This window comes from Nothoprocta perdicaria, unplaced genomic scaffold (genome assembly GCF_003342845.1).
Source record: "Nothoprocta perdicaria isolate Ctin4 unplaced genomic scaffold, notPer1 scaffold_104, whole genome shotgun sequence".
Lineage (NCBI taxonomy): Eukaryota > Metazoa > Chordata > Aves > Tinamiformes > Tinamidae > Nothoprocta > Nothoprocta perdicaria.
The window spans coordinates 873,502-887,517 of record NW_020454139.1 but is presented as its reverse complement, the minus strand read 5'-3'; the positions used below and the strand labels follow the sequence as shown (position 1 = coordinate 887,517).

Sequence of the window (14,016 nt, the reverse complement as noted above, 5' to 3'; positions counted from 1 at the left end):
AGAGAAACATAAAAGAAAACACCTGTTTGGCTTGCAGGAATTGGCCAGAGAGACCGCTTTCCTGACAGGCCAAAAGCGACCAGCACAGGGCCCCTTTAAAAAAAGAGTCAGGATTTTTTTTCCCCCCTATTTCATGTGAGCATTGGCAGAAACTCTGACAAGCAGTTCTTCATATTTTATTATGTTCTTGTCTGGCAGAATCTCTGTCAGGCAAAAACCTTGTCAGCGGAAAACCTGTCGTAGGATCAGAGGAGACAAAAACAGGTGTCACAGAGGCAGTCAAAACTGAAGGAAAAAAAAAGATTAGGCTAAAGAGAGAAAGGCAGACAATTACATTAATGCCATTGCTTTTATCTTATAGATGTGTGTTATTATCTCGGGGTGCTGAGTGCGCAATTGCCTCAAAGAAAAGTAGACAGGAGACAAGGGGAAACTTGATAGTTATTAACTGAAGAGGCAGTGTGTCAAAGCTGGATGGGGTTCAAAGTTTTGCAAAGGGATAAAAAAAATTGCAGACAGCAAGCAGCGTCTGTGAACAAACTGTGGTTCTGCTTTCGGCTACATAAACCTAGTAGCAATCTAAGTGTTTCAACTTGGAATCAGATCATAGAGAGAAAAATTAATGAAAGATTTAATTCAGACATTTTTTAATAACATTTATTTTGTGTACATGTAACTGAAGTGCCTTTTTTTTTTTTTTTGATCTGTTACAAAATGTTGTTAGAGCATGAGGCATGGTGAGGCATGAAAACATTTATCAGTTTAGTTGCTGTGTTGTTTAGGTTTGAAACACCTATTATCAACACACTTTTAATTTTAAAATGCTATTAAGAAAGCTTTTACTAAGTGTGAACATCTGTACATGCAAGATGTAAATTAGGAGATCACATATGTGTCCCTCTGTCAGGGACTAAATACATTTGGCAAATGTTTTCCATTATTAGCTTTTAAATACTGTAAAAGTCAGAAGGAAAAGTTGTTTTTATCTGTGAATCAGAATATACTTCACTTCCTCTCCTTTCATGACCTTTTAAAATCTACATGGGCTTAGTGAGCATTTCTCTTCAATCTAGATTAAATTGTGACAAGTAGGAAGACAGGAGTGAAATGGAGATAGCCAAAGGATGCTGTATTATAGGTGGTATTTATGCCCAGACTGATTCAGAATGTTCACCCACGCATATAAATGTTGGAAGTCTTTCCCTTTCTGTGCCTGAGCAAGGGGATGAGTGGGATAATTTTGCAGATGATTAAAATACTTGAACCGTTCCACAGACAGTGGCAAGCTTTCTTGTCCATGGTCACCTTCTAAGCATGACGTTTTTCAAGAGCAAATTTTTTTCACCTATAAAGTGTACCACATTACACCATGTGGCAGGTGGTATTAAAAATGCATCCCAAGAGAGGCTGTCTCAGACCACCTCTTAAAACTGCAGTAGTTTGCCTATCCCTCCAGCAAATTAGTCATTTGTAGGCTACCTTCTGTTCTTGAAAGGGTTTGTTAGTTCTTTTTCTGTGGTTGAAGTAGAAAAAGTAGAAGAAAAAAGCTTGAACACTAAAAAATACGAAGCTATTCTTGTTCACCATTAATGATCAATGAGCTACAGTGCCCCACATTGCCATTAATAATGCTGTATCTGTTTTACCATGCTGTGCATGCTGTCACTGCAACATTATTATAGAATCTTTTACATTCTTTTTGTGTGTTTAATCTGTCTCTTAATCTATTTTCTTGCTTTTGACAGTGTCCCATTTATTTATATAAAGGATATCTGAAACGTTTCTGAATTACTGTATGTTTCATTTCTGGTTACAGAATACTGATTTTTTTATTTGTTTGTTTTCATTGGTCCCTATCAGATCTCTTAATCTGTAAAGAGAGCATTATTTTCTAAATTATGTTTTGGCTTGTGCATATGAGTACACACTCAGACAATGTATTTCTCTGCTAGAAAACAGGTTAGACAGCCTGCAAGAAAATCAGAAAGTAGGAATACCAAGATTTAGAACTGCAATAGATCCCGATAACCAGTAATCTGACATTGCAGCCTACTGTCTCTCTTCCGTGCTGTTCTTAGATATGCAGCCAGGCAGAGCAACTGAGAATAGTGATTTTCACTRGATTGTTTTAATTTCTGTTTCTGGGATGCCTAAATATTATAAAAGATTAAGAAATTAGTAACTAATATGTTTATTTACAACCCTGGTTGCTCTAAAACTAGCATATGTGAGATGCTATTATTTGTAATATAGGCAAACATCTTTTATTTTTACCTATTTAAATGAACAATATCAATGTTTTAAAATAAATTACTGCATACTTATATTTCTGACAATTAGTATATATTTATATTTTTGTTAATAGAACTATTAGAAACAAAACTCCACTCCCAAAACAAAACTTTGACTGATATAGGCCAATGCACATTAGAAAGGAAGGGGTTTTAGACATTCTCTCTTCATTTTCTGCTTCCTTTTTTTTTTTTTTAAGAAAATGAACAAATAATTGGCCTCATTTTGATGGATCTTTGTGCTTAATTTCCTTTAGAATGCATAGGATCCAACCTATGACCATAAACAGCATGGTCAATTTTCTCCTTCCCTGTTTTATTACACTTCAAAAACTTAACAAATTTTTTTTCATATATTACAAATAAATCCAAGCTTTTGCCTGACTTTTGCACATTGCTACAGGTGCAATGTGAAAACAGATATTGCAATGTGAAGATAGATAACAATTTTATAATCATACTAAGCAATGTCTCAATAAAATCTAGAAGACCTTGATTACCATTCATGTTGGTAAAATGTAGATAAGCCAAGTGCTTGCAAGATCTTTAACTAGCCTTTATTTGCAGTTATGCGGCTTGCAGAACTTTTTATAAGGCCTTTTCTTCATCCTTGTATGTTCACACAATTGATACGAAATCATGCCATTAATCACGTCATTTTTTTAGTTAAAAAAGCTAGTTTAGCTAGATCTCTAACTACATTCTTAAAATGCACTTATCATAGAATCCTTAAGGTTGGAAGGGACCTCTAGAGATCATCTAGTCCAACCCCCCTCACACGCAGGGTCACCCAGAGCATGAGGCACAGGGCGACATCCAGGCGGGTTTGGAAGATCTCCAGAGAAGGAGACTCCACAACCTCTCTGGGCAGCCTGTTCCAGGGCTCTGCCACCCTCACTGTCAAGAAATGTTTCCTTAAGTTCCTGTGGAACTTTTGGTGCCTCAGCTTGKGGCCGTTTCCTCTAGTCCTATCGCTGGCCACCACTGAAAAGAGGCCGCCCCCTCCTCCTCACTGCCTCCCTTGAGGTGTTTATAGACACTGATCAGGTCCCCCCTCAGCCTCCTCTTCTCCAGGCTGAACAGGCCCAGCTCCCTCAGCCTTTGCTCACAGGGCAGATGTTCCAGGCCCCTGATCATCCTGGTAGCCCTGCGCTGGACTCTCTCCAGCAGCTCCACATCCCTCCTGTACTGGGGAGCCCAGCACTGGACACAGTCTCCAGATGTGGCCTCACCAGGGCTTAGTAGAGAAAGTGTTGATAGCAGTGTGCAAAGATCAAGATGTGAACAACTGGTGTCCAGTTCTTTTTTTTTTTTGTGTGTGTGTGTGTTTGTGTCTGTGTCACAGAGTTGTCATCTGCAGAGCCAAAATAACAGGAGTTGATTATTTCAGTGCAGAAAGAAAGGTTTCCATACTCAAAATACAAAAGGCTTAAGATAATTCCAATGAAATCTCAAAATGTCTGATGAAATCTGTGATTAGTACAGACCATATAGGAATTATGGTGTGGAGGAATTATTGGCGGAAACAAAGATAAAAGGTGCCTAATCCTTAATCTAATTGTCCACGTATGTATTTCCAGGTGCTGAAGACAAATTTTTGTAACTGCTCTTCTTTCTCTCCTTCTTTCTCTTCTTAATTTTGTTGTTTCCCCCCACCTCCTTTGTTATTGTTAAAATTCCTGAAGCCAAGATTGAGGAATTGAAATTTAGAATTCATTATGGAAATACGTTGTTGTAGCAAAACTTAAGGGCTTTTTAAGGCCAGTCCATGTAAATTTTGATTACCATTTTGTGTAAAGGTTATGATTCACGAGACCTCTTGTCCACTCTTAGCGAACAGCTTTTAACTCAGACTGAGTGAAAGAGTACCAGACTGTGGGGGCASTACTAAGAATTGATACAAGGTGTTGAGAGAAAGCTTTTATGGTGTAAGCACCTAGCTGGACCCAACACAGTTATTTCTCTGAAAAGACTGTGCTGGCTATAACCAAAAAGTCACAGATATGTTAAGACTTTTCTAGGTGAAGTTTTGAGTTATACACTTAAGAGTTATACACTTCCTGCTGCATTAGGAATGGACTTTCTGGAGGTCTTCAAAACCCGCCTGGATGCCACCCTGTGCCAYATGCTGTAGGTGTGCCTGCTTGAGCAGGAAGGTTGGACTAGATGATCTGTAGAGGTCCCTTCCAACCTTAAATATTCTGTGAATTCTGTGAATTCTGTGACTTACAAGTAGTTAATAATGATCAGTGATATCTTATTAATAAGAACACATCTGTTTATATCATTTTTCAGATCTGATAAAGCTTRTTCTTATATATATATAGCATGTTTCATCTTGAGTCTCTAAATCTTATGAAATCATACACTACTGCAGATAATGTTAAACATACTCACCTGTGAAATACACTAATGTACAGAAATTGAAGCAATAGTTAGGGCAGGAAATGGTGAATAATGCCAAGTCCACATGAAATTAGGTAATCGATTCAAGGCAAGAGAATATAATTATCTACTTTAGGGTTTGCTCTTTTCCTTACAGAAAGAGCAGTGARACTAAGGTCCTTTCAGTGTCTTCTATCTGAAGGAGGATATGTCTAACTCCAGAACAGGAGGTTAGACCAAAGCACACTACTTTATTGCAAGGGAAGAAACCAGTCAGGAGCACTACAAAACCAACTTTTTCTCCACTTGACTATTTTATTAGCAACTTTTTTAAAGAAACAAGATGGTATTTTATAAAATGTGAATTGTTGTGAAAAGTTCTGTTCTCCTGGAAAGTGCAAGTGGTTTAAATAATCAGTGACCCATGAGAATGTAGTATACCACTGTTCCTCATGTTAGTATACATGCATGTCCTTCCTCTTCATGTACTTTTCATTTTTGCCTGTAGCATGAAGTCTGCCTTTATTTTGCAAACTTTCTGGTACATGCCCATGCAAAAATGGATGCTTTGTTGTACTGCAAGTTACACATTTCAGTGCATATCCTGACTTGTACTTTTAACAGAATAAAACTCACTGCCTTTGTGTATTATGTAATCTGCAGAATAAGGCCCCAACTCCACACTGGAGATGATTTCCCTCGCCCTGTTAATGCAACAACCAACTCTTTCTTCATTGTTCTTGTGTTCTGAGAAGCAGAAACTCATAGATAACAGTGCTTGAAAACGAAACATGTTAAATCAGTAACATATGTACAAGATACCTTGTAAAAAAAAGTCTACTGTTCAATCAGTGTGCATAGTCATTCAGAAAGACYTTTTTATTTTTTTCTTCTTTTCTATTCCATTTTCGCCTTTCCAAAGCTATTATTCTCCGAGTGGTCACATTACATGAAGTGGATAATTGTCCACAGAGTTTTATAATCTTATTCCATCTATTAGTTTTATGATCTGTACAATAGTCTTTTGATATAGGCATCTTTCAGTCACTTTAACTCAGACAAAATGGGAATCAACTACCTTAAAATCTTAAGAAAGTGAGTTATCTTTTTAGCTGAAACATCTCGCTTGTCCATAATGTGGGCATAGGGTTTTCTGTTAAGTGAAGAGTAACAAATATTAAATATATTAGAAGTATGATACAGTGGTTAGAGAGCAAGCTGGAGCTATGGGAAACTTACATTCATCAGTTCTTTACTGTGGTCTGTATTTGTGTAATCTTGGCCAAGGCAGTTAACCTGTTTTGGCCATAGTTCTGTAAAATCAAGACTGGAAAACTGTAAGTGATCCAGGCCTCCCTCCATATGGTATTATAAAATAAGAATCAATGCTTAATTATTTTGAGAGGCTGTGGTAGAATATGTTACAGCTACTAACACTGATACTATTAGCAGCATTCTTTCTATTGGTAATAGTAGTAGTGTAAGTACTAATATTTTACTCCTTCCAAATAGTTACTTCTTCCTAATGTGTGTGTATTTATATGCACGTACATGTATACACTGATATAAATACATACATATATATATATATATATATAAAAATATATATATATAAAATCACATAATCTCAGGACATGTCCAGCAAAATCTACAGTTACAAAATCAATTTTCTAAGTTTTTCTAGCCAATCACTTTGATGACAGATCTGCTACAGTAGTAGCAAAATAACCATGCAACAAACAATGTCATGCAAGAGAAGGAGGGGGGAGAGGAAAACTGTAGGGAAGTATTTGAACTATGTAGGCTTCAATCAAATCCCATTCATTAAATCTTGTAAATAAATCAGTCTCACATCATAAAGCCTGTGCAGCTTTGGAAGAGCTTTTGGAAGGAAAATCCCACCCTTCACATTCTTCAGTATAAATGTCTTGTGGAGAGACACAGGACTGCAGTCCCCAGGCTTGCCAATCCCTTATCTTTTGTGAATGTTAAATTAATATTTAAAGCTATTTATTCAAAGTTGACTTAACCACTAGAATAGGAAAGATCAGACAAATCAGTTGCAAGAAATGAAGTATGAGGAAACCAGAACTCTTTGACAAAGTATTCCTTGGAGTAAATGTGTTGAATGAAGCCAGCGAGTAAATGATAAGGGCCTTTGCGCTCTGGATGTAAGAAAGCAATTTATCAAGAGTACATGAACTCTCCAGTGACCATAAGCCAAGAAGAAACCATAGCAGAGAAGGAGAAGTCCCTATAAGATTATTTTAAGTGCTCAGAAAGTTCTATTAAAAAAAAAAAAAAAAAAACCACAGGCAGAAGCGTAGGTACTGCAACATGCTCCTTAAAATGGAAAGGAAATTAAATGTAAACATTGATATTCAGTAAAGTGTGTGATGCCATATGTAATTCCATCATATTTAACTTCACAGGGGGATAAGAATTACCAGCATTCAGTGAACCTTCCCTCTCTTCATCTCTTTAGGTTATTCATGTCACAGTGAATAATGTAAAATTCACCAAGAAGGGTAAACTAAGTCAAAGTGTATTACTTACCAAGCAGTTCAAGTAGCAGCATGATTGTCTGTATGGTAATTTAAAGAACTAATTTTTAGGATGTTTCAAAAGTTGGATTTGGAGTTGGGTTTTGTTTGTTTGTTTGGGTTTTGTTTGTTTGTTTGTTTGTTTTCTACCTTAGAGGTTAAATCTCAAACTTTTAACAGGTCCAGTTAATTTTGCACAACAGCAATCATTTATCATTAATTACTTCATATTTTTTCCAGAATTTCCTTTGAGTTACAAATGTCATCGCTTTTTGTATTAAAGTGGGTACCATTGTGCTGTGAGAGTCAAAGTTAATCACAACTTTTGCAACTAGGAGTGCATATATGATAAAGGATCGGATGGGTCTACAGATACTTCCACAGAAAACATAGTGTCTCCCAGACTGGATGTGCTTAGATAATTTGCTTTTTTCTTGCCTTTCCTTTAGCCCTTCTCTTACTCTTACCCGCTTCTCTTTTCAGCCTTGGACAAGCTTAGTACTCAGCACCTCTACCACCCAACCCAAGTGGAGATTGTGCAGTCCAATGTCGTGTTTGACATCAGCAGCCTGATGCTCTACGGTACCCAGGCTGTGCCTGTGAGACTGAAGATACTGCTCGACCGACTTTTCAGCGTGCTGAAGCAGGAAGAGGTGCTTCATATTCTGCATGGCTTAGGCTGGACTCTGCGGGACTACGTCCGAGGCTACATCCTTCAGGTAGGAAGTACATTGAAACGTGTTGCCAAGCCCAGTTAACTGACATGTTTTTCTTTTTTCCTGCACAACTAGTTACTGTGCCCCCACACAGATAAAACGCTGTGAGGTAAATTGAGTGTGTCGTATGAAAAGCCAGTAATGGTGTTGGCATAATGAAATATGCCATTTTTACCTAAGCCAAAAAACGCAGGTTCCACAGTACCATAATGTTCCTTTGTACTTGCTTACATGTATTATAGGAAATACCACAAATACTGCAAATAGTGAGGTTAGCTAGCTGCAAGCCTAACTTAGTCATAAAGGCAGCTGGTGTGTTTTAAATGACTATTCCCTGACTTCATAAACTAGGATTTGAGTCAGCAGCTCCTTCAGCTTTCTTTCCTCCTTTATCTAGATACCTGCCAAGCGATAGATATAAGAAAGCTGTGGTATTGGTTCTGTTTGGAAGCATCCCGATAATGTAAAATATCAAAAATCTTTTTTAAAAGGTCATTTTTAAAAGGTAGCTATAAATAAAGTTTAACATGTGGCTTAGTTAAAATAAAGTAAGCTAATAAAGCCTAAAATAATTAAACAGAGAAAACAAATAGGCTTGCTTTAATCATTAATATTGCCATGCATATTTATAGCTGCCTATCTGCAAAAAAATACATCATCCGTTAGGGTCTGAAGTTATTTATTCCATTTCATGTTCACCAGGCTGCTTCTGATTGAGAATCTAATACTACATGATTGTGAGTGCTGTAAATTGCCACTTACTTTGTGGGAACTCAGCACCTTTCAGAAGACATCCAGTTATTCAAGTGGGCACACCAAGAAGTGGAATTTCCAAATTTAAGAGAGAGTTTTTCAGATTTATTTTGTTAGTTTATAAGGCAAAGACAACTTACTTAGCATTAAACGGAAAATATAGGAGTATTTATTGCTGACCTGGGGAATTCTGAATTTTATTCTTGAATTACTCTTCAATTCTCTATCTAATGTGAAAGCAGTCAATTAGTCTTATATATGTAACTTTACATTCCAAGTTCTTAAACATTTGCTAATATGCTGGATATGCATTTCTTCACAGAAGAATTCKGAATTGTCAAACACTCTTACAGGGAGGGTAATAAGCAAGTTACTACTCTTATGATGAAACCATTATTCTTGGGTACAAATGATGGATGCAAACGTAATTCTTAGATTGTTTTAGAATTCTTTCTAAAAGAATTGACATCTGTTTTGTAAAAGCAAAATGATACCATATTCACATATAAAAGATTAATCTTTTCTATTACCAACCTACAACTTGCAGATATATCTATATAGATATTTATACATGGTACCTGTTCATTTGTAAATGTAGATATCCAAAGATGGATATTTACAGAGATACTTACTTTTAATGGCACTATATGCTTATTGCACCATATTTTAGATTCCTGATTTCTAAATTCCACTGACTGACAGGGCTGGAAAAATATCATTTGTGAAAGATTCCTTGTAAAATGCATCTTTTCCAAGATATAATGCCACTTGTTAAATGCCATGAATAATCAGAGATACTACTACATGCCTAGAATGTAATTCGGTATCCCTTATGGACAAGCAGACTGACTGAAATCAGTAGTTTCCTTGTACACAGATTGTCAAATCAGGCCCATATTGATTTTGTTTTAATTATCTTATAGAATGATCTTAAGATATGCAAGAATGGTTTGTAATATAATTACATAGAGGTTTATGAAAAGTCAGATTGTGACCTATGCATCTGAATGGTGTAAAGCCCTATACTACACCATTAGGCTAGCATTCAGTATCTGGCTAAACTCAATCACAGTGTAGCCCTCAAGGCATGAATTTTACTATTATTGCATTCAACAACAATATATTGAATATTATGTCAGTTAAAGGAAAATAATTATCAAGGAAAGTTAAGGGCAGCTGTTAAAGTCTTACCACATATTGACTTGGTTAGSACTTGGCTGTGGATTGTGTTAGTGGGCAAATGAAGACATACTACATCTAACATAGTAGGCGAACCTCTCTGTTTAGCCCTATGATTTTGTTTGCATTAAAGCTGGGAAACTTGGTGTAGTGAAAAAATGAAAAACGATCAATAAGGCATATATTTGGAGAAATGTTACACTACAAATCTTCTTTTAAAAAGAAAAAAGAAAAAACTATTGTGCCTATCTGATAAAAATGAAACAAACAGCATGCAGGGAAATTATGAATGAAATAGGTAGTATAATAGACCCTAATACAGTAAGAGTGTGCACTAGTGAAAACTATAGCTACTGTAACCCTCAAGCACAAGCTCTTTAATGAAGCTGATCCTTACCAAACTGACCCACGTCAAAGATCTATTTGGGATTTTTAGATTCAGCTTCTCCCACACAAAAAGGTTCAGAGGAAATGGTATTATCTTGGTCTGAGAGACCAAATGTGTGAAGTATCAAAAGCCATCTGAAATATCACTGGACTGTTGCTAGGATGTTATATAGTAAATTCAGGGACAYGTCACGCCCAAGTCTGGAAGTAGAGTTACTTTTCCGTATCTCTGCAAACCTGTGTAAGTTATAGCCTAGTTTATTCAAGTGCTGCTAAATTTACTGTGTATCCATACATACTAATTGTTTATCAAACATACAAATATGCTATAATGTTGTCGTTAGGTATATGCCAGTAAAATAGCTTGTTCATCTCTAACATAATAAAAATCAATGTAGTTGAAGATATTTGGGTTATTATTGTTTGGTTGGAAAATATAGGAAAAGTAGCGGCTTTCAGAACACATGCTCGACATCATAGATTCTTCCTACATCCTAATTTTTTTCTGTAATTGATTACAAGAAGTACCAGAATATTTAATTCTACTTAAAGATCCATTGTTCAGCAATTATCCATAGCACCAAAGATTTATAAAACTGATTAAAAAAATAGAATTTCATAAAGAAAAAAGAAGGGGGAAGCCGTGACAAGTTAGTCAGTGCTGAATTTGCTCTGCATCATGCTTGATGTTTTAAAATATCTTGCCATTTTCCTTGAATAGAATAATTTTGGAAAAACAATTTCAGAGTAGATATATCCATTCAAAATCTTTTATTTTGCAATGTTTCTAGGTCTTATTTTTTAATAGCCATAATAGGACCTTTATTCTTTCTTTTGAGAAGAACCTCCCAGTCTTCTCTACTTTAGAATAATTCAAGGAGAAATGAGACGCAGCCAAGACCTGTTTAGTTGGGTACTAGTCTGCAAGATGGTTGAAATTATTTGTAATACTCCTGTTTTCACCACAGTGTTTCTAAAAAACAAACTGAAATGCAACTTGAGGAGAGAAAAACACAGTATCGAGGTAATCTTTCAGTGGGTGCATTAATGGAGAATGGGAAGCAAAGGAACCCCGAAGCCCATGGAGTGGTTCAGAGCAGGAGTAATGTGGTACATTGACTTCTCAGTAAGCAATCAGAGCCTGGACAATAACGGCCAAAAGATATTAAGTCCTGGCAAGTGGCCTATGTGCGATAAATCAATATTCTGGTGAATAGAAACCTATCTCTGAAGCRCCAGTGACTGCTCATCAGTCTCATCAGAGAGCTTATGGGCTGAATGTTTTAGAGGGGATGATCCCTCATTTGTGAGTGGAATCCCGAAGAAACTTTCTGCAAAGGGAAACTCTCCAGACTGTTTCTCTTCTGTGGCCATGTAGAACAGTTCTGGTCTCTAGGCTTCCTTATCTGGTATTTATCAGGAGGACCCAATTTGCTATATTTAGGGCAGAACTGTTGATGAAACCACATRCTCTTCTCTTTGGGAAGACCCAACACACAAGTTTCTTTATGTAGCAGGGAATTAATTTGTGAGCAACAGTAAGCTGGTTTGGGTTAGATTTTACACCTGCTTCTCAGAATGAAATGTGCTTTGCATGATTTGTAACTGTTATGATTTTGGTGAGGTTTCTTTTGCCTCCATGTGAGTAAGTCTCCAGCTCTGTTTGGATTGCAGTAGAGCTGAGCAAGGGGGTAAATTTTGCCAGACCTTCTCCTCCATTCCCCACTGGAGAATGCTTTACCCCTCTTCACCAGYGCAGCTGCGAGCTTAATTGCTCCCTAGCCAGGTGCTTTCTAAGCAAGCCAGGTTAGGAAAATGCTCCTGTTAAGTGTGTGCAAGTTAGCTCTGCATATTCGGGGAAGAAAGGGCTGGAGAGCAGCTAAGCCACTGGTGGCGACCAGCTGGGGCATTCCGTTTTCACACTGGTCCAGCTGCACACCACCGAGCATGTGATCACAACAGAGAAGCYATAAACTGACTCTTTGCAAATAATGATTTAATGTTTTATTTTAAGTAACAACTCAACACTTTCCCAAGTGTTTCATGATCAAATAGATGTATTCCCWTAGTGCAAAAAAATAAAATAAATATTATCTTTATGGTGCAAAGAGAGAAGCAGAGGTACAGAAGGTGTAAGTGGCCAGTTTGTATCACAATCAGGAAAAGAGGCTAGACCTCAGATTCCCATTCTTCCTGACAGTCCTATAGAAAAAAAAGTGGATTCTAGTAAGTAGCTTACAGGCAAGATTTTGGCTGTCAGGCTCTCTGGTGCTGTTCACAGCTGTGAGAAATCTTTAAAAAAAAAATAAAGTCCATATGGAAAAGCAGTGTATGATGTTGGCCACGAAAGGTGTGTTGTTTACAATAGTCCATGCACTGGAAAGTGCATGGGGGACCTCTAATCCTAGATGAAGGTCTTCTCAGTGACAAAGTCAAGGCTGACAACTGAGGAAATTCCAAATGATTACATATTGTTCTCTACTTCAAAAAAGCTGGAAATTGGACTACAGTGGACTGAAAGTGGAAATTGGACAGGGGATTGTCTCTGTGTCTTCATTGTCAAATCTGTTCATTTTAAAACTGAAAGGAAAAAATTACACTTAATGAGTTTTTCTGCCACTGCTTATTTGTGCTTGTGTATTTCCTTGCAACAGATCATCAGACCAATTCATACTTCCGGAGTTTAGTTAATTCTTCAGATGTGAGCGAAACAGTCAGGGTGGACTCTGGCTCATTCCGCYGTTGCTCTGGTTCTGCAGGGCTAAAACTACTGTCCTGCCAGGAGAACTGTTTCAGTTTCTGAAGTCAGCTGATACAGCAAGGAGTATCTATGGGGGGGGAAAAAAAAACAAACATATTTTTCAGAAATGAACATCCTATCAACTAAAATGAACTCGTGCAAACTGTAAAATATGTAGCATAGTTTAAATTATCCAGTTCTGAGATTTGTAAAATAAAATGTATTCAGAACCAAGTTAAATACTCCCATATAGTAGTGTTGCATTTGAATAACATTTTCTCAGAAAACTACGGAAAATAGATCTCATTCATACATCTCAGTCTCACTTACAGATTAGGTCAAGAGATTTAGGGAGAGACCATAGGATGAACAAGCTTTTTAAATAATATTGTTCTTCATTTATTATTCGTTTCCTGAGTAATCTGTTAGCACCTTATCTCCGCTCAGCATGGGCATAGATGGAAGTTACATTACTGTTCTTAACACTGAATATTGCCCACCGCTGGCTTGTCCGTGGAGAATGTCAGAAAGTCATGGGTGCTATTCCTGTCATCTGGCCTGTCTTAGATACCTTGATGAAGCCTTTCCGTGTGTATTTCGCCTCCTCGTGAGATCTTTGAACTTTTGCTACTGAATCCAAGTGCAAGGGCTTGGGCTAATTAAATTGCTTGTCAAACAGCCTGCATTGCTTAAACATACCTAACATTAGAAGGAAAACAAACAAACAGAAGGTMTGAGGGTATCAGCTTATTCAAGGCAGACAACTAGTGGTGTCAGCCTGTGGTAGTAATGATGCCATTCTTTAAGTGTAATGTTATGTACAATCTATAATCACAGATCATGTGAATGTGAAGTTTCTGCCAGGTTGTTTTCCCAGGACAAGCACTCTGTCATAACTAGCATCCCTACCAGTGGTAGTATGCTCTAATTTGAGTTAATGAAAATTGCAAAGTTAAGAGAAATTGGCAATCAAATTATGATATGATGAAAACTAAATAAAAAAAAAATGGTTACAATCCAGA

General features: G+C 37.0%; 1 protein-coding gene across 1 annotated transcript in view; it reads left to right on the top strand.

Annotated features, from left to right (window-relative positions):
- The window catches only part of BNC2 (basonuclin 2), a 230,584-nt gene that overhangs the window by 127,288 nt on the left and 89,280 nt on the right, over positions 1 to 14,016 (top strand). Inside the window, exon 3 of the mRNA XM_026043992.1 lies at positions 7,703 to 7,938. Coding sequence (XP_025899777.1) covers positions 7,703 to 7,938 — 236 coding nt within the window. The remainder of the gene's footprint in view (positions 1 to 7,702; positions 7,939 to 14,016) is intronic.